The 22,364-nt window shown below is 39.4% G+C and overlaps 1 protein-coding gene across 4 annotated transcripts in view; it reads right to left on the reverse strand.

Annotated features, from left to right (window-relative positions):
* APP (amyloid beta precursor protein) overlaps window positions 1-22,364 on the reverse strand; it is a 181,553-nt gene that overhangs the window by 109,873 nt on the left and 49,316 nt on the right. For all 4 annotated transcript variants that reach the window (XM_056495361.1, XM_056495350.1, XM_056495339.1 and 1 more), the window contains exon 3: window positions 7,794-7,923. In XM_056495361.1, coding sequence (XP_056351336.1) covers window positions 7,794-7,923 — 130 coding nt within the window. The remainder of the gene's footprint in view (window positions 1-7,793; window positions 7,924-22,364) is intronic.

Below are 22,364 nucleotides of genomic sequence, written 5' to 3' on the forward strand. Positions count from 1 at the left end.
TACTGTCTATAGCAGTCTATTTAGAACACTACAATAAACTAAAGTTTAGTTTAGTTTAGTTTGTTGAAGAGTAAAATATAAACTAATCTGAGGTCATTATAGCTTTCTTTATACTTGATGAAGTGCTGACACACACACAAACACCTTAACACTCAGAACCCAGAGCATTTTTTGCTATGACAGAAGGATATTTTTCCATCATCTTAAATTCTTGTTGTGGTTTAAGCTGGCAGGCAGCTAAACTCCAACATGGCTGCTTGCTCACTCATTCCCTGCACCATCCCTTTCCCCATGGAATGGGGAAGACAACTGGGGGGGGGGAAGTAAGACAGAGATAGATAGACAGTCTAACAGGATAGAAATGAAAGTGAGAAGAAATACGACTACTACTACTACTAAGAATTAAAAATTACTAATATTATTATTATAGTATAATAGCAGTATATTGTAGTACAAAAGAAGCTTGCACTGACCACCCAGTGACCAATGCCCAGACAGCTCCTGAGCAGAGTCCATGGCCAGATTTCCCTCTGGTTTATATATTGAGTACACCATGATATGGCATGGAATATCCCTTTGGTCACTGGGGTCAGCTGTCTTTGCAGTTTCAGCCCAGTTCCTCACTGGTGGGGTGAGAAGCAGAAAACTCCTTCAGTGATTGCAAATACTGCTCAGCAGCAACTAAACCATCCGTGTGTTGTCAACATTATTCTTACCCTAAATCCTAAACAATGTGCTAGCTAATTCTGTCCCTGCTGAAAGTAGAACAGGGCTCCATTGTCATCATGCTGGAACAGACTGATCTCATCACTTCCAGGAAGGATCACAGAGTCCTCATCTGCTTGCTCAAGTAGCACCAAGTGAGGTGTGAAATAAGATGTCAATGGATGCTGATGGAGAACCGGGAAGTGGACACAAACAAAACTGACTTGGATAGCAGAAACGGACAGGAAGAAGAGAAGGTGCTCAGAGGAAAAGGGAGATGGCAAGGTAAGAGAAGATTACTCACTAGGAAAGGAGAGGTGAAGAAATATCATTGCCTGGGAGACTTGAGTGGAATGGTGATGGTCAAGACAGTAGCATCTGGTAAGCCAAATACAGCAAGGCTGGAAAATCGGGAGCAAGTGGCTCTGTAAGAGCCAGACGGGGAAAGACGAAGAAGACGAGAATGAAGAAGAAGATGACGAAGAAGAAGAAGATGATGAAGAAGAAGAAGATGATGAAGAAGAAGCTCTGTTTTCAAAGATGAAGACAGCTTTTGTTTAAACTGTTATAATTCTTAAAGTGTGTCTCATAAGCTGATATACTCCTCAATAATGGTTGTGGGAAAACTGTTAGGCGAGGAAGGGATTTTTACATAGTGATCAGATTTCCATTCTCCTGGGCAGCTGATCACTGTGGCATTAAGGCCACAAGAAAACTGTTTCTTGTGTAGAAATCTCCAAAGACTGAAGAGAGAAGTCTCCTCTCCCAAGTAAATTGGTGAAAGACTATTTCTTAAAGATGGTAAACTAACTGATTTGTTTCAGTATATTGTTAGTGTGAAAGAAAAGAAGTTGTGGGGGAGGAGGAATATTCTAAAAGCTTTATTCTGAAATTTATTATTTTTTCTTATAGTTTCTAGTAATAACGTTTTTCTTTGTACCATTTAAATTTTGAGCCTGTTTTGCCTTCCTCCTAATCCTATCTCACAGAAGGAAATGTGTAAATTATTCTAATAGGTGCACTGGTGATTTAGCCAGGGCTAGACCCACAACATAAATTAGTGCATTGGCCAAGAAATCTTAAATTGGCGAACCAAAACCACTACAATATCACAAAAAGTTTTTGTGTTGTGACCTGTTCTTACTGAAACCTTACTGCAACCACCAAACGTGTAAAACATATGTACATCCCAAGAATGCAGAGAAATATACAAGTTCATAATTCTTTCTTCTTCTGGTCTTACTATACAAAAATTAGATGTGTTACATTATCATACATAAAATTACATTTGTTTCATCTCTGCATTTCAGTGTTTCTATATTTGCAGGCCCTGGAGTCTACAGGAAGACAACAACCTCCATGTGCTGGCAGGAGAGACACTGAAGTCATTGAAGGGGAATTAAGGACACTGTGATCAAAAGTTTCTCCCCCAGTCCTCTGTAGTGATATGTTCATGTTCCCCAGTTTTGTACCCCTCATTGGCCCACTGGCTCAGATTGCCCTTTCTACCCTTTCTATGGTTATTCCCTAGAAGGTTCTCCCTTTCCCTGATCCCCATTGGCCCTTGTTTGGTACAATGTTCCAACCTGTTACCCTTTTGGTTCCCCCAGTCCCTTACCCTGCCCTTGCCCCATTTTCCTTTGTTTCCACTGGACCCTGTTGCCCTGCTTTGCTCCTCCTTCCCCATATTTAAACCTGAACCCTGAACCTGTTTGTGGTCTTTTGACCCCTTTGGTGTGTGGCTGTAATAAACCCCATTGAAACTCCATAGAGAAGACCCTTCCAGTCTTTTCTTTTGAGACAACAGACCTTCTTAGAATTATAATAAACCAATACATTTATTATTGTTTATATGAATGATCAGTAACTCCTCTGCCTCCTGTTAGCTAGTGCTGTCGGAAAAACTAGACATGCTGTAGTTGTGTAGGCTGAAACTTAGAGAATTTTTTTAATTTAGGAACAGTGTGGTGTGAGGCTTGTCTGCATCACTCACATGGCTGACTGAAGACTGAGGCAAGCTGGAAGTGAAAAGCTGAACTAACAGTGACAGGAAAACTCAGAGACAATTATTTAATGTCATTCTGTTAATTAGGCACTGCATGGAAAAGCCAGTGGAGAGTATTTCCAATTACTCAGAAGGGAAGCTCTGCCGCTGCAATAGAAATAGGTGAAATGTGAGCTTAGAGGAGGTAAAACCAACAAGTTTTGCCATGTAAAGAAATACAGAGGAACTTCACATTCCTGAGTGAAAAAATTTCACCATTAAAACAGCAAGTAATTTTAGAAGAACTGCTAGTAGAACTGCCAATTACATATTTAAATTATTAATTCCAGGCATAACCTTGGTGTTTTCTTTGATATAACTGGCTAGACATGCATATCAAAATTTGAGTGTGCCTTTGCTTCTGATATCTGGTTAGAGGTTAGGAGTTTTCCTTTTTATTTTTTTTTTCCTTTTTCTTGGGGAATGTTGTTCCATTTGTTGCCTAACAGATTAAAATGACTGGTACTTAAGAGAGAAAAGATGTGGTTGGAAAGTAGAGAAGGAGGAAGGGTGCAGCTGGGGCCACTCTCTTAGCTGGTGGGAGTTTTCTCTTTGGAAGGACAGAGAGACCACAAAATTTTGTTTGGGGATCAGGTATTGGACTCAAGCTTCTTCCTCACTCTGTCTTGCTCTTGGGATCAGAAGGGAAGAGTTGAGCTGCTGCTACCCTTGGGGAGAATTTGCTGCCACTGACAAGTCCAGTCCTTTACTGCTTCTTCCTAACTGTGGCTGACCCTTTGCTCATAAGAGCAGCTGTTGAATTGGGACCTTATTAATTTGGAAAGGACCCTCACCCATCTACTCACGTGCCTCAGGGGAAAAAGAAAAGGACCCCAAACCCTTTCCCCTTCTCCTTCCCAGAGGACATCTTTCCTGGCTGCTTGCAGCAGCTTGCTTGCAGAAACCCAGCTGCTGCTGCCCAGCCCCACTGTTTCTTTGCCTTGTTATAGATATACAAGCTATTCCTTTTCCCATATCTTTGCCTGAAAGCCCTGTAATTTCAAAGTTATAATAACTTGGAGGGAAGAGATTCATATTTGCCATGCCAGGAAGGTTCCTGCCTTCCTTGGTAGACACCTGTCTTTCAAACCAAGACACATCAACAAGTGGATAACTTCACAAACTGATAGAGTAATAAAGCATGACAAATTAATAAATATTTTCAATGATATTTTTGTTAAAACCAGAGACAGAAGCCAGTTTTTCACTACATAACCAAACAGCAAAATATACTTTTCATATAATCTAATCTACTTATTTATAAACCAGTGACTGTAAGTAATCACATTCTGATTGACAGAGGCTATATACATGAGATTCCAACACACCTGGATCTGTCCAACACTGGGGATGCAGTGCTTAGCAGCATACATTAATAGGATGAAGAGGCAGAGCCACTCCTGGACATGTAGTTCACACAGCACAATTAATCTCCTATAATTCCCCCTTTACCACACCTTGCCATGTCCTGTCTGGCATGTCCACATAATGATCCACAAACATCCACACAACTGAACTTCTCCTCTCTATCCAGTGTTCAGGATGTATTTCATCAACAGAAAATGAAATGTCATCTATTCAGAAACATATAGATTTACCCAACATATTCAGAGAATCACATCTCTGGGATAAGGATGCCTGCTCCCACAGCCAGCAAGGAACACGGAGTGAATTACTTCATTTTACTGGCCACTTTGCACAAATTCACCAGCTGCTTTTCCTCAGGCAAGTGAAGAGAGGAGAAAGTGCAAACTAGAAATGCTTATTGCCCACACTGCCCCAGCAGTGGCAGAAATCCTGGCCTCCTGCTGTGGCCACCAGCAGAGCTCCCACCAACACTTTCACGGCCAGGTTTGTGACCATGGCATTTTCCCAAAAAACAGTTTTTGTAAAGCAAAGGAGAAATCATTGGTTTCTTGGCATGGTCTGCTGTAACCCTGCAAGCTGTGCCACATAGCAAGTGGTGCAGGGGTGAGGGTGGCACACACACCTGAGACCAGGAGAAGGGTGTTCTGCACATCTTCACTCTTCCACCAGCACATCTCACAGCTCCTCATCTTTGCTGTGTACCCAAACACATCTGTGGCTCTGTGCTAAGCACAGTCCCCACTCAAACAATGTAATTTAACTCTTTAAGATTTAGATCCAGTTAGAACATTTCTAAGGAATAATACTGTGGTCAATGCAAAGACAGATGGCCGACTCAAACAAGGGGCTTTCATTTTGCCTTGTTTCAATTACTAGTTTTATGCTTTAGCTGCATTCTCTTAAGAAAAGATGAAGCTGTGTAATCTAGTAAATCTGATGGATGTTACTGAAGTATGCTGGTACAAATAACTGCTGTAACGCCTTGCACAAGTCTCAAAGAGAAAAAACTCGTGGAGCAGGCAAGGGCTGTAGTGAAATGGGCTCTACACATCTGAAAGCCTTGGCTGAAGATCATGATACAAACAGACTGTAAAGATGGTCTGGCCTGAAAGCAGCCAGATTTCTGTCACTTGCTGTTTCTCAACTGTGAAAAATAATGTCAAGATGGAAGAAATTACTGAGCTGACTCAACATACTTAAAGTGATCCTCAGAGCAATGCAAAATTCAGACTCAACTCTGCAATCAGCTGCCCATTGACAAACTTTCTGTTGGTATCTTTATTGTTACCAGATGGATTTAACAGTGGTCTAAAGTAAGGGTCTATTTGCACTAAAACTACAGAGGAATGGGCACTGGCAATGCCCAACTTCTGGCAATGTCCACTAACAGCTACCACACTAAGAAGCTGAAGCACACACAGAGCTGACAGGCAAGAGGCCACTTTTTTAAAAATTATCTTTTAATACTGAAGAAGTACTAGGAGGAGAGAAAATAAAATTTAGAAATTCTCTGGACTCCTTAGTTCTGCACAGAAACATTATTTAAGAAAAAGTATTCCAAGACATACATAGTACATAGCAAGCAGAGGTCTGGATGGAGAAATTACAGATTATGGCCACTGTCACCATTTTTCCTCCAAAGGAAGTAATTATGTGGTCACCTCTCCCCCAGTAGACCCTTGGGAACATCAGGTATATTCTAGTCAGGGTCAAAAGAAGGATGTCAGCATATGAAAAGGAACACAAACACAACGTGTCAGGCACAACTACATAAACCTCAATTACAAGGAAATCGGAAAAAATATAGCATATGTGGGGATTTCAAAATAAAAATTAAGGGCTAAGGGCTAATGGGAATGAAGTGCTTAAACATCTTTAAAATGTTTGTGTCCAAACCTTGATACCTAAAATAGCAGCCATACAACTTGCAATGACTTTTCTTTCAAAACTGCAACTCAGGGAAGGCACCTTGAAAGTCCAAGTCCAGCTCCTCACTCCTACAAGGAACTGCATATCGTCCTGTCCATAAATTTAGGAACTTCCTTCCACATGATTAGACTTCTTACTCCTTTAGCAGACAATTGTTGGAGCTCCTTATGCTTTCAGATACCTCCTTATAACTGCAGATTAAATTTATTCATAGCCAATTTATATTCATTTGCTCTTGTGATGACATTCTCTTTTAGCTTAAATTAGGTTGTAAGACATCCAGGACACTGACCAAATCTGTGTAAGGATAGAGAGTCCTGAGCCTAAGAGTTCCCTTTTCTTAATTCAGAGCTTTGCTTATGGTGACAATAAAATAAGTAATAAAAATGGGTTTTTATAGTTCCACTAGTCTGATATTCTCCTGCCATATTCTCTAATTAGTGCAAGTGCACTCTCATGGAGTCTAATCAAATATATTGTGATGCATTCTAGGTGAGACTGCAGCTCTGCTTCATCTCTAACAAGTTGCTTATCTGGCTTTACACATTTATTAACATGACAAGCTGATGTTTCTATCCCAACTATAAAAAACTAAAGAAAACATAGCAACAAATGGATAAAAAGCATGTCCCTTTTTGCATTAAAGCCTGTGGTGGAACTGACCAACTCAACTCATGCAAAAGTCCAGAAAAACACAGAAACCAGCAGGTTCCTTCCCACAGTCAGAATCTGTAATTCCTGGAGGCAGGTTCTTCTCCTCACTGAAAGTCTTGAATTTGGGTTCTCCTTGAGGATATTTGCTCACAATAAACTAGTCCTGCAGAGCCTCAGTAGCATCAACAATGATATACTGCAGGTTTAGAAACACCTATTTTATATCTGTACAAACAAGCATCAGATCTAGAAACTTTACCAAATAAAAAAATCTCCCTGATACTCAGCACTGATTTTATACACCTGCTGTTTTGGCACTTTTGACCACACTGGTAGCATTTCTGTTATTTACTCCTCAGTCCCAGCTTTGCTAAGGGCAGATTTTGCCCTATTCTACATAAATGAACAAAAATCGTAGAAACATTGCATATTTTTTAAAAAATTCTTTCATCATTTCTTTCATGAAAGAACTGGTCTGAGTTGGTTTCCACACCTTTTAGCTGTCCTGGCTTACTAGAAAAGCAAGTTTCAATTCTGCACTCCAGTATTTACCACAATTCAAACAGCAGTAGTAAAGCAACATACTTAAATATGGAATAATATCAAGAAAATGTTGTGCCTAGAATGTTAATGAAAACAGCAAATTAACAATTCCATTTTCTAAAGCAGACAAAATTAAAGGTTAACAAAAAAAATGAGGGTCCAAACCTCCCTTTTAATTGATTCAAAGCACCAAGAACACAGGAGAGAACAGCAACTGCTACAAAAATAAAGTTGCAGAATGAAATGGGGAATTTATAAAGTATCTTTTATTTTGTTTCAACAAATACAGATTCCCATAGTCTTTCATGCTAAGAGTCCAAGTACTAGATATTAAAAAATTAATGAGAAAAAAGAGGGGTTTAATCAGGGAAGAGCAGGAGTACTTTCTAAATAATGCAGTTTCAAAGGACTGAACAATTGGACAAAACTCACTTCAGAAAAGACAATAATACTGAAGCATAGAAAACATTTATGTAGATTCTCTATCTTTTCCATGGAGAGACTGAAAAAAACAGAGCAGGACAAAACACACTAAAACTGAGTCACTCACCCAGACACCTGTAGGGAACCACAATATGTGGGTGACCATTGCACTGCTTCCATCCCCTCTTGCACCAGTTCTGTATTGTAACTGGCTGGTTGGCTTCAACAACATTGGTGATTTGCAATTCAGGGTACACCTAGCATTAGAAGTATAGAAAAAGACAAATGTTATCACAAGTATGCACTCTGGGTCACTGTAACACATTTGTAACAACACAATATTCATCTTCCCTCTCTTCTCCGTCTTCTGCTGTGCAAAATATTTATCCATGGTATGACTGTGTGCATGTAGCTGGAAAGCTGGTGTGTCTGTTCATCAGTAAAAAACATGTGACTGTCAGTTCAGAAAAATTACGGTGATAACAGCTCAGCCAAAATTATAACTTGGCCAGTTATATTTGACTAAGGTAAAGATCAGCTAATCATGGTTAAATATCTTCTCCTCCATGTCTAGGCTACTGCAAAATTCCTTATACGGGGCATATTCTCTGTACAACTAAACTTAAAAACATGTCTTTATGTTCATCTCAACCATTTTAACAAACATCGTAATTCTTGCCTTCTGCAGTCTGCCCTAGTACTAAAAGTCTGTTGAAACAGTTACTCATATTTAGGTTTACATTACCAATTTCTAAATTGCTGATATCAAAATTCTATCTGCTTTAATACTGCAATATACTTCTACACCCACGACCATTACACCAGCAAACTTGATTAATTTATTGGCAAACCACAACATTGGCTTTTTATCCCCCTCAGTCTCTTTATCCCACCTCCCTTTTCTACACTAACACAGCTCTTGCTTTACATTTTTCAATTTGGCAATCTACCAGCCCTAACATGAAACTCAGAAGGTACTCATTTTCCTTTGCCTTTCCTCAAGCAATCCTTACCAACTTCCAGCTGTGTGTGATCTGAGGATTTAAGTGCTCTGAAAACTACTGTCTACTCATATCTACCAATGGAAAAGAAAATCAGAAATAGGAACAAGTCTGAAGTAATTGAAGATGTTACAAAAACATCCTGCAGAGGAGTAACATAATCCCAAAAAAGAAAACTGGTTAAGATGGGGTAAATTCTGAGAGTCCAAAACTGGAACTTGGAAAAGTACTTTAAGAATCTTGACAGTCCCACCTCAAGCAAAAAGGATTTGTCTCAATCATGGATCTTCACTGAGGTCATGGCATCTGAGAGGCAGTGCCTCCTGGCACTCCCCTGATTGAAGGTTTAAAATATAACCATGGTATAAATGAAGCAAGCAGCTTGAGCTAAAGTCTTAAACTTTAAAAGACACTAAAAAACAACAGTACAGCCTTCTCAGATTTGAGATCAGTAGTCTTTAAATGAATGTGGCCTGGTCCATACACATGGGAACAACCAGAAAACAATCAAAGCACAACTGGAAATAATTGGAAATAATTTCTTACTTTAATTAAGACACATGAAGGGGCTATTACAATTTTAAAATTGAACTGTATTAACTGTATTAACTGTATTAACTGTATTAATGCACAAAACAAGGGCAGATACAATAACAACAGCACAGAAATGACTACAGAAACTACCTCAACAATGCACTTTATGCTAAAGAGCTTGACTATCAACCCTGCCTTCTATTCAAAAATATAATTTATTAATCAGATACTTCTTTCCTGGTATAAATATTTGATAGAATCCATCTGTCAGATCTTTGCCATTTTCAACTGCTCCCTCAACTCACTACAACTAATGGCTGAAGAAGTACAGAGGCTGAAGGAGCAGCCTGGGATGTTCACCCAGCATATAAGATACAGTGACCTCAAGAAGCCCACAGGCAGAACTGACAAGTGTGAAAGCTTCCTACACTCAGAAGACTGAAGCTCTACTTTCTTTCTTTTGTCAGCAGGTGGCTAAGGCTGATGGCCATCATCCACGTTCCACAGAGATGCCCATTTTCACACTGCCTGCAGAAAGTAACTCCAGAGGAACTTGCTGCTCCCCCTGCTCCATCAGTGCTTCAAATACTCAACTCTACACTGCAACAGCAGGTTCAAGGAAAGCTCTTGCACATGCTCATGATCCCTCTAACAGCACCGCCAAGATGGATTTGCAGGAAACTTCACATTGCTGTGTAAATAGCAGTGCAAGGCTCCATAGCTGCCTCAAGAGCTAACATGTGATGCAAGAGGAAGATTTGATTTTCTTTGGGTACTTCCTTCAGCATTGTCATGCTGAATTCTTCCAGTTCATTCCTCCACAAATGTCACATTCATGCAATTACAACCCGTGGTTAGATAATCCTGGGTGCTGTCACAAACCATGTGCTTGATATATCAGTGTCAACTGACATGTTCTCATCAGGGACATTCAGCATTGCCCAGGGTTAAGTGCCACTTGTCATCAGCAGAGGAAATAAATGCCTTAAACAAAGACAACTAAGGAAATTTCAAAATGGATAGACTGGAATGTTTTAAAAAGGAAATCAAGACCAAAAAAAATCAAAACCATTTATTTACCCACATGAATGTGTACAGAGCTTTAAAGTGACAGAAAATAGGATTCTTCCACAAGAACGAAGATACCCTTAGTTGCTTTTCTGAGATGAATTTCTAAAGAGTAAGAGCACATTATTACTGTAGGGCCTCACTGAAAGAGTAATATTGGTGGGAAAAATAAGTTAATGTATTATTTTTATTTTTACTGTTATCCAAAACCACCATTTTAACTGCTGGTTAGTAAAGTGGACCAAATGCTAAGTAGTTAGCAGTATTTCTCAAAAGTACACATGGACAAAGAAATACAAAGAAGTCTTTTCTTCCGTTACTACATCAATTACTAAACTCCTAATTTCCACTGACAGCTCACACAAAGCCCAGTCCACTCTTTAGGAGAGAAAACAGGCTTTGAATTTCATTATTAATAGGTTAATGCCACTGTATGTGCCAAGTAGAGTTCCCCTCAGTAGATTTCTACAATGTATTTGCTCTGAAGTGAGACCTAGTTAGTGCCACAGGAAAATGAGTCTTGTATTTATTTAGAGTGTCCCTAATGAGCTACCACTCCTTCTACAGTGGCAGGGCAAGCAGCTACAGAAAGTTGCAAGATAACCAAACTTTCAACATTATTGTAACTTGCTGTAGAGAAGTTCCTTTAATTCATCCTAAAAAGTGGACAAAACAGAGAGCAATGTAATCTAGAAAATTTAAGTGGCAATCAGGAGTCACAGCTACATCTTCATTTACTTCCATTTTCATTACCAAGTCTCCCTATATACTGACTGCAGAAACAAAAATCTAAAACATCACTCAGACTATTCAGAATTTAATATAATCTTGCTAAAACTCATGTTTACCATCACCAGCTTTGATGCTGCACAGATTTAGGACTAAAATGTAGATGTCCTTAATAAAAGAAGGGGAGAAAACAAGATGAGAAAGCTTTTGGGTTGAGACAATCTTTACCAAATACTATCATAGGCAAGAGAGGCTCAACTTGGGGGAAATATTTTTAATTCCCAATTAAAAGGAATTAAAAAGGGGACATAATGGGACAAACACTGATCTCTCTGACCAGAGCCCTTCTGGATAATCTCTGCCAACACTCAAATACAAGCATTATATGTAACTGAAACCTTTATGAGAGACACTTCTTGGTTTTTTAAACTGATCTCAGATACATGATTATATAAATAAATTTCTCCATCCAGTAGCACATGCTCAGCACATCTTGGTCCAATCTTGAAGTAGTATTGGAGTGTAATCATGAGGCAGTCATCTCTGATACCAAAAGACATTTAGATTAAAAAGCTTAGTATTTCATCTATTGATATTATTCATTATGTCCCTCATCTTCTAGAGTAACCTTGACTATTCAAAATATTGTTTTTATAGTATTTTCAAATAAAGTGTTAAAAAGTTTTCAAGGTTAGCTGATGATTAGGAGACTAGTGAAGCTATTTCAATTTGTATCTTCAGTTTTTATTAGACAATCCAAACAGTAGCAATAGAAATAACTATATGTAAATCTTGAAGTACTGTAAGTGTATATGACTGGAATTAGTGGTACAGATTTATTCTTACTTCTCCTTGAACATAAGGATCTTTTCCTGTATATTCTAAAAGCAGAATCATGGTAGAGAAGAGAATAAGATTCGGAGTAACAGTGTCTGCTTCCGAGAACTTTGCATTGATGTACTGAAGAGCATAAGATAATTATTTCTGTATGTCCATGCACAGTGTCCCTGCAAGCTTTCCAACCTACAATTTGGGAAGCAGCAACAATGCAGAGTCCCAAATTAGCTGCAGCAGAAGTGGGGTCACATGAGTAGCTGTGACACAAGCACCATCAACCCTAAAAGAAATGTCCTGTTCTTGGTCTTGCAGTCTCTGTCCGGAAAATAGACAGCTATAATCAGAATAAAGTTACTAAATGCCTCATGTAAAATATCCTACTTTATTACTGGTTTTTACAACAAGTATTTTACATTATTTCACAGTAGCTCCTAGCTTTCCCTGTGGCAGCCCTCTGCCCAGGAACCATTGACATCACCAGCAGAACACCTTTCCTTCTCTGCCATGTCTCTGTGGCTTCAGCTGTCTCATCTGACCACACTCAGCCACTTGCTACTGGCTTTCTCAGCCATCAGCCTTTCTACACACAGAAGCAATGCTACAGGGCTAGCTGAAGCTGGCATCCAAACTTTTCCTGTCACTCTCTGTAACCCAAGCAAAGCCTTCACTTGCTCAAAGAGAATTATGACAGTCAAACCCAGAATTAGCAGCATTGGAGCAGCTTTGAAATTCACTGTCATGAGCCAATAAGAGGAACAGCAAGGCAACCACGAAGGAACAGCTCTCACCCTGTACCACAAGTTCCAGGCATCTACTGCTGCTAGTTAATCAGCATAACATCTCAGGTATTTGCACTAATTTCCAGAAGCCACTTGGGAAGAGTATATGCATTTACCCTTTTAACCCCACAGTTTAAAAGAAAAGGTTTATCAGTAATCAATTCTTAAACTAAAACCCACATCAAATTACTTAGCATAAATAAATAATCCCAGGCTGAATGCCTTCCAAACCAGCCAGGGAATTTTTTTCTGTTAATTAAATCCTGAGGACAAATTTCCAGAGACACTACTTATCTTCAGCTGCATCCTCTTGCATCCATCCACAACATTCTTTCATGTTTAATAGCTCCAGCCTCAGTAGCTATTGGAGTCAACCCCCAGCCTCACCTAAGAGCTTCACATACTGCTTTTATAACTATTTCTTTAGGCCCATCCAATAAATCACCCTTCTTTCCAACATCTCAGCTGCTTCACTGTTACACAATGTTGCTCTTCAAGAGTTTCCTGCCACAAAACTAACCCACTATTTCAACTCCTTTCACCCCAACTCCTGCCTTTCCAATCCATCATCCTGGCATTCTATTAGTTCTCATTTCCCATCTCTCTGCCCACTCAGTGACTCTTAAATTCCATGCTAAGACCCAAATGCAGTCTTCTTTTCTTTAGTCCTCATTCTTTTTTCGCTATGCATGCAAAGTCAGCAAACATCTCAACACTCCAACTAGTTTCTTTCTTTACTGATCTGGAAAAGGGGAAAGGGAAAAGATGCAGGTGTGAATTTATATGTGAGAGCAAGATGGGAGATGATGAACCTTCTAGGTATTAACCACAGACCAGGGGAAGATGGGGTCAGAGATCAAAATGTTGCTCAGATTTTTACTCCTGGTCATGACAATACACACTTAGTGCTTTTCTCTGTGAGCAGGGTACATACAACATCCTGATATATCACTCCAATTGCCTTGACTATTGAGAGTGGTAGAAACATGAGCTGGTTTTAGTGCAGTGACCAGTTGGGTTGGTTTACCCATATGAAGCTTCATACATACATGACCTCTCCTCCTAAAATTCCCTATTGTGCTTTTATCTGGAATTTCATGCAAGACTGCCACTTAATTAAATTAAAGTGTTCAGAAAGGCTGCCAGCCTGCTCAACCCTAATCCATGCACCAGGCTCCATATTTTACAGACCTAAACAGAACACTTGTACTCACTTTCTCTTAACAATTTTCTCTGCACAAGGAAAGGCAGAAGCCTATGAAAGCAGAAATAAGACTGCATGGTCAAACCCATCCTCCTCACTGCCTCTCAAGTTCTTGATTTTATAGCACAAGTGTTTGTATGCAGTAAGAAAACCAAACCAAAACTTGAGCCCTGCCAAGAATACTCTGTTCACCACATCAGGTTCTCTAAAGCCTCTCTTGTGTAATTGCAGAGGATATCCAGCTTTTCATACTGTAAAACCTCAGAGTAAACAGGACTGAACTTAGTCTCTTCTAAGCTGTTCCCTGTCCACTTCAAGCACAACAAACACTTCTACTTTTCCACAGGCAGAGTGTTTTACTCAGAGTCAGCAAAGTCCACTTTGTCAAGTCACCACAAGCCTGTTCACACATTCACTCTCCTTGAGCTGAAACCTCATCTGCCTGTTACTCCACAGCATCACCAGAAGCAATTAACATTCAGAGGGTTGGGATGCTGGTGTTTTTTTTGCAATTTCCACTGCTTACAAAATTAGTACTTTATGTCAAAGTTGTCTTTGAGGCCATGCAAAAACTGTTGCAAAGGAACAGTCCCACTATGATTTTTCATAATCTAATTAATTTATGCATTCTTGAGTTTCCTGCATATATAGCCACAGGGTGATTCATTAATCTAAGAGCACAGATTCATTTGTATGCATACCCCAAGAGACAAATAAGGCTGTGCCTTTTTCATGAAATCAACTTCAGGCTCTAGTACCAGGAATGTGAAGTGATATTACAAAGTCACATTCTGAAACAGTGGTTGTATCTTACCATCCAGGACACAAGAAACCATGCATGGTTTAAGTCCAGCAGGGAAAGCTATACAGAAAAAACTGGGAAAGTCTGAAAGTTAAAATGGACTACCTGACATTCTAAAACAATGAAAAGGAAAAAAGAAGAAAAACTGGAAATTGAACAAATGAATGAAGAATGAGCCATAGGGAGGGCACCTGCAGAAAACATTGAGAGCAGTAACATTTCTTGTTTGTGAACTGCATGCATTCAGTGTCATATATTTCCTTGTCTTTAAACAAGATACCTACAAATAATTACCTGAGCAGCTGTAAGATGACACTACACGTTTCTTTCAACTCAAATAGCAATGTTTTTTATCATTATTGTTATTGTGAATGAGATATACATTACACAGACTATAGTTTTTAAATACACACTGAGAATATTTAGTGTCAGGAAAAGGGTAGAATAAAAATTTCCTCTCTAAAGAAATAAATCCAATCTTTCCTTGACAAATATTTACAAACACGTTTCATGTTTTTTCTCCAATTCTTTCTCATAATTTTTTTTGTCCAAAATAATCAGAATTGCTTCACCATTGCATTGCACAGATTCCACAATTCAGCCTGAAAAGTGCCCTCTTATGACAGCAACCTGCAGAATACATGACTGAAGATACAGCAGGCACTTCTTATGTCTATTACCAATATTAATTATATCTCAGATTAAATGAAGTTCACCATGAAAGTTTATCAATAAAACTAAGCATTTTCTGAAGCCCTATCAACTTATGTGAACTGCAATTTGGAGCCACTACCAAGACAGAAGTTCATTAGTCTTTCATGTTTCAAACTGGAGACTCTACAAAATGACAATGCTCCAAAACAAAGGCAATAAATTCCAGTTCAAAAGCTGAATAAGCTTAAAAATGTACTTTTTTTCTGATCAGACCCATATGAACTTATTCAGGATTTTATTTTAAACTTGCAAGCCTGAAATTATTTTCAAATGCAGAAAGCCCCTTATGATACAAGTGTGTTTGAAGACATGACCCCTGCTACCCTTAAAAGAATTCTCTGAAGAAAAATATTGGAAAACTTGATACTACAAATATTGGAATATTCAATACTAATATTCCAGAAATTTTGATACTCCACCTTAGGAGACAAAAAACCTTCTCTACTTTAATTTGCTTCACATATTCAGCTTCAAAGTAGGAATATTTTCAAAGGACCACTGGTTTTCAGGGTTTGTTTTTTTTTTTCTTTGAATGAGTTTTCACAATTATTTTCCAAAGAAACGGAAAACTTCATAAAAGAAGAATAGTATGATGAATCATAAATATTACTGAGACTTCGTTGGGGGGTTAAGTTTGCTTTTCTTCTTTAGAGAATTTTCCTCCCATTTTTATAATAATTTGGAGGGAGGGGGTCATCTTTTCCATGCCAGGAAGGTTCCTGCCTTCCCTGGCAGATATCTGTCTTTTAAACCAGGACAGACTTTTGCAGCAATTTATTTCATATTTCTACATTGCAGAAAAAAAAAAGGGAGAACTCAGCCTCAAGGCAATGGAGGCCTCAGCAAGTCACACAAAGAAAAAAAAAAAAGGGAGAACTCAGCCTCAAGGCAATGGAGGCCTCAGCAAGTCACACAAAGAAAATCTGCCAAGGAGAAGTTTGCACATATGTTGTGTAAATTCTGCTTTACAGAGAGCAGTATCTACAGCAGTGTCTTTGATAACACTCACAAGCATTACTGAAAGCTAATGTTCCAACAGGATACTAAGAAATTTTCATCAACCTATAAAAGCATCAAAGCTCTGCAGATCACTTACCATTCACTTTTACTCATAAATTGCACTTAGTGTTTCTCCAATTTTGTTTCATGGTAGAAGAAGAGAGAGAAGATAAGGAGAGATCATCAAGACTGCCACCTGCAAAGATCTTTGCAGCAGAGTTTGGAAATTTGTCCAAGATGTAAAACTTCTGTTTTATTTCAGTAAACTGACTGGTATTTTCATTTCCAGTTACTAAATTGGACTGAGAAGTCAACTAATCCAAATCTTCTGCTGAACACTGTGGCTGCTAAAGAAGCAGTGTCATCCTGGGTGTCTCAATGATGTCCTTGGATATTTATCAGGAGGACTTCCCAGTCATTCCTCACTTCTGAAAACAAGGGCTTCAGGCTATGATCCTTCCAGTTAAGCTGCACCCAGGAGTCCACCAGCAAATGCCAGTTTTAAAGCAAAGCAAGGAATGAAGTGGGCATCATCAAATGTCCATTATGCAGCAAAGTCCAATCATCCTTTTCCTACACCAGACTTCCATGACTGATGGACAGCACACACACAGAGCACAAGGTTTGCAATGGCAGACTGAGTCAGCCCTAGGCTGAAACACAACACATGAAGCATCTCCCAGCTGTTTAACACTCACTATGCACTCTTATTTTATAAAATACACAGGGTTTTTTCCAGAATTAAAAACATGCAGCACAAAGTTCCTCTCTTGCTGCACTACTGCATCAGACCCACCCACCTTGGTTTATTTTCCAGCATTGAGAACAGACCCACAGTTCACCTTTGCACTTCCTCAGCCAACTCCACTGCTCAAAGGCTCCAAGCTGTGCACACAGCACAGGAGAAGTTAGAGGCCAAAGTTTTGGGGTCATTTTTTCCACTTACAGGTAAGAAACACTGCTGTAGAGCTGGCTACTGAACTTTGTGCACAAAAAGGAGAAAGGTTCTGACAGAAGCTCTCACAACAAACTCACATAAGCACCAAATCTCCATGTGCATGAAGCTGCCAGTCACTGGGCTGCCTATAGGCATCTTTGCACAGAAGTAGCTCAGAATCCTGCAAACCAAAGAACATACTGTCTTAGTGCTCCACTCCCCACCAGAAAAGAAGCTGAACATTTTGTTGCCAGCTTTCTTCCTCCAGCAGTATGTTCCCACACAGATGGAAAAATATTTTTTGAGACTTGGTACTGCATGCTCCACTGAAGTCACTAGGAACCATTTGATGCCTTAAGATTTAGCTTTTATATTTTTCAGATCCTGTTTTAGTGTATAACTCTAAGACTCCATAGCCTGTCAGCTACTCATCCATCTTGGGTGTAGTCTCTCAGACTGCCTCCTTCAGAGATGTACCTATTGAAGGCCTTTAACAAATACCCACTTTTATTCTTTCTATCTTGTCCAGCCTCTGTTCTAGGTAGCCACTCTAAGGCATCACCTCACACCAATTTCTCTAACAGAAAGATTCAATCCAACTCCAAGAAAACCTGAAATATGACAAATTTAATTTGTTTCCTGCTACAAAAGACCAGCCCCAAAAGGATTAGGATTGCTGCCAAATGGAGAAACCACTTCAAATTGCTCCAAGTGATTCAACTGACCACAGCAGTATCAATCCCTAGAGAACAACACTGATGGGATGCAACAAAGTCCAATCATATCCCACAAAACTTCAACATCAATATATTTAAGATCTTATTCTCAGAAATGGGATATTCATTTCCAACTGCTCAAAGGCACATGAGCAAAGGGAAAATCAGAATAAACTGAAATCCAAACAAAGTATGAATTGTCTGAGATGTGCTGATCCTGAATTTCAAAGGACAGAGTAAGGACTGTAACCCTACATCTACTTTCCAACAGAAACCACTGCAAAGCTGGAACATGCTCATGTACATGTCCCTCTGCACCCTGCATCTTGCCAGCAGATATCCCAGCCTACTCACAGAACCATCAAGGCTGCCAGTTCCTCATAATATAGAGGGAACTTTAATATTAAAATTAATTATGATAATTTATTGTGTCTTTTTTTTTTTTTAACTTTTATTTCACAGCAAGGCAAACAATACATTTAAATTAAAATTATCTTTGACACCCTTTCTCCAACAAGAATTAAGTTCACTGAATTGGACTGAAGTAAACATAAATTCCAATCAAGGACTTCTGGACTGAAAGGATCTTCAAATTACTGAGAAAAAAACCCAACTAAACAAGAAATCCTTAACATTCAATACTGCTTTGGCTCATCCTTGGAGAAAAATTACTTCTTGCCTCTCAGAACTGCACCTACACTTCTCTTGAAACTTTCAGAAACAAACAAAAAAAGGCAGATCAAAGTTTCAAATGCTCTTATCTTCAGGATTATGTTTTGATGCAATCTATTACTGTGCTCTGTGGCTCAGCAGTTTCTGTTGTTCAGTGCAGTAACTGAGACAAGCTTTACTTTAGCACTCATGAACGTTAAACATTAAACTAGAATGAAATTCCTTTTCCAAAGGTTAATCTAAGCAGCAAAGTCAATGCAAGGATTTGCAGAGATTCCTGTATTTAATTTCCAGCACAGTGCAAGTACTTTGGCACCACTCTGTTGCTAAAGCCTAGTGAAAAACACCAGGCTGACCCCCTGACAGTCTGACACATCATAAACCAGAAATTCTGTGACACAGCTACACAAAATGTGTGGTTGATAAATTAATTTGCAAGTATCAAATCCACTTGTGTTATGAAAAAGGCAATATTTTAACATGTCAAACATCAACAAAGAATCCTTATCTTAGAAACCAGCATGCAATATTGATGCTCTTCCTGAACCTCCAGCTGCAAAACCCTGGCAGAAGCCAAAGTTACAGTAAAATCAGCAGCAATTGGGATTCTGCATTTGAGATGGAGGGTCCATATGCTTTTTCTTCAAATCTTTATGGCAGGTCTGTGAAATTGTTCAGCAACTGACCCAAAAAAACCTAAATTTCAGATCAGGTAACCACTACAAGGATACTGAATTAGATCAAATTTCTCAGTCTTTCATTCACCTGCCAATTCCCCTCTATGCTTCCTACTGCCATCACTCTGCCTAAAACTACCAACCTTTTCCACATTTCTTTATTTTCTCCTGCCTTTTCTCTCATTTTCTGCACAGATTCTGCTATTTTTGAATATATTTGCTCTCCACTTTTGTTTCTACTGCTGCTAAAATGAAATTGTGGATCCACATTTTCATCTCTGATTAACGTGTGGCTACTACTCTTCATTATAGACTTGATTTGACATCTGTCTCCTTGACTTAATAATATAGGGACTTTTTCCCCTTTCAAATTGCTCATGTTGTCTTTTTCTTTTGCTAAGAATAAAGCTTGCAAAGCTTTTTGCAAAGTTGGCAAAATTAAGAGATTAACAGCATGTGCTCTTCTGAAAACACACAGAACCAATGTAGTTCAGAAAGATGTAGTGCCCTCAGAAATATCTAGAAAGCCTCTCTTCACAGGCTGTTCAAAGACCACAGCAAAGCCACCCTCTGGTCATCTGTCATGAGAAGTCCTGCCCTTACACCTCCTCCAACATCACCAATCCAGCTCATCTGGGGAGAGGGTCAAAGAGGAAACTCGCCCTTTTTCTGTTTGCTGGGGTTTGCTTTGTGCCATTTCAGTTCCCCAAACTTCCTTGCTGCACGATCAGACACATGCTAAAATTTAGCAGAGAAGAAATGAAGAGAAAGGAGATAAGAAAACTGACTGTTTCTGCAACAGCATGTACTTGTGCCAAACCACTGGGTAGCTGCTCTCCTTGTAAGAAACTCTTTAAAAAACCAGCTTGCAGAATCTGACCATCTCAGATCCAGCTACACATCCTAAGCTACAACAGCTCAAGATGTATAAGCTGAAAGTCTGCAAAAGCAGGGTCATTCCTCTGCCCTCTATATTGATCCAAACCAGAGCAATGTCTCAGTTAAAGGAACAAAACTGATAAGAACACATCAAACCATTACTCAAGAGCGGCTCCAACCCATAGTAGCTCCAAAATATTAGAAGTCATCTTCCAGACTTAAGCAAGTAATTATCTGTTAGTATATCCACAGATGTGCTCTCAGAAATAAAAAATTAGTTTCTATGACAATCTCCTCTAAAATATTAAAAAATATATGCATATTAACTTACAAGTTAATTTTACAAGTTAAAATTACAAGTTTAGCTTTAATAAGACTACTCTAATCCAGTCCTCTTAGATTCCTTATTTACAATCACGAGTGCAATTTCTGCTTCTTAGATAATTTTTTTTTTTTGTCAGATGGAGTGTACAGACTGGTCAAATTGTGTGGGAACTTGGAAAAGCAACATTACCTGCAAACTTCACAGATGTTTGAGGAAACACTCATCAAAATTAGTTTTTAAAAAGTCTGTAATTGGCTCAAACAAGGAAAGTAAAAAAATACTAAAGGTGCCTTAAAAAATGGAAGTTCCTCAGAACCTGAATTTACAAGGAAGCCATTTACTGACCACAACTGGCAAAGATGTCTTACCAGGCCAACTGGAAGTGAGTAATGGATGGACAAAACAGATGTTTTATAAATGCCTAATTTTCACTGTTCTTCAAGAAAACCTGTGACTGGGGATAAGAATTTAAAAAATAAATTGCATTTACATGGAAACATTGTGTGGTTTCTTCACACAGCTGGAATGGGACATCTTGAATATCATTAAATTCCCATGGGATGAGTACTTTTCTAACCTACAGTGATACTTATAGAAAGAAACTATGCTGGTAAAACAAACATTACATTGGAATTGGATAATACTTCCTCCTACCCAGATGAACAGCATTCATGCTTCAATATTCATGTCTGGGCAGAAGAAAAAAAAATTAAACACAGTATTGTCATTACTGTACAAGTAAGTGTTCTTTTTTTCTACTTATATATGCAACAGCTATTGGCACTCACAAAATACAAAGCTGATTTAAGAGACATTGTGATGCATCTTGTAAACACTTCTAGTAGAATCTCCTGTCTCAGCTCAGAAGAAGGAAGAGTCTCCCTTTCCATACAAGGATTCCTAACAATTTGGAACAGTCTTAGGGACTTAAATCCAATGTAGGTTTTGGTGTCAACACTAAGCCAGATGCCTGTCGTGGGTCAATGTCAGCCAGGTGCCAGGCACCCACAAAAGCCACTCATTCACTCCCCTCTGCAGCTGGACAGAGGGGGGAAAATTTAACAAAGGGTTCATGGGTTGAGATAAGGACTGGGAGAGAGATCACTCATTAAATACCATCATGGGCAAAACAGGCTCAGCTTTGAGATATAAGGTGAATTTATTACTAATGAAATCAGAGCAGGATAATGAGAAGTAAAATAAGCCCTTAAAAACACCTTTCCCCCTACCCCTCCCTCCTTCCACATGGAAAGCAAGGAATAGGGGCTGTGGTCAGTTGATCACCCATGGCTTCTCCCATTGCTCAGGGAGAGGAGTCATTCCCCGTGGGGTCCCTCCCATGGGACACAGCTCTCCATGAACTTCTCTGACGTGGCTCCATCTCACATGCAACAGCTCCCTGCAAACTGCTGCAGCCAGAGTCCATCCCATGGAAACAGCCCCCCAAAACTGCTGTGGCATGGTCACTCTTCCACGGGGTGCAGTCCTTCCAGGACAGCCTGGGAGCAGGGCCCCTCTCTCCATGGGTCTCCCATGTGTTCATAGCCTCCTCCCAGGCATCCATCCACTCCAGCAGGGGCTTCTCCACAGGCTGCCTTGGATCTCTACATCCCCATGGATCTCCAGGGGGAGACAGCTCATCCACCATGGTCCTCATCCCAACCTGCAGAGGAATCTCAGCTCCAGCACCTGGAGTACCTCCTCCCCATCCTTCTCCACTGACTTTGGTGTCTGCAGAGTTGTCTCACATAGTCTCACTCTGCTCTTCTCTGACTGGAATTAAAACTGCACCACAACCTCTGTTTTTCTTTCTTCCCTAAATAAG

This window comes from Oenanthe melanoleuca, chromosome 1 (genome assembly GCF_029582105.1).
Source record: "Oenanthe melanoleuca isolate GR-GAL-2019-014 chromosome 1, OMel1.0, whole genome shotgun sequence".
Taxonomy (NCBI): Eukaryota; Metazoa; Chordata; class Aves; order Passeriformes; family Muscicapidae; genus Oenanthe; species Oenanthe melanoleuca.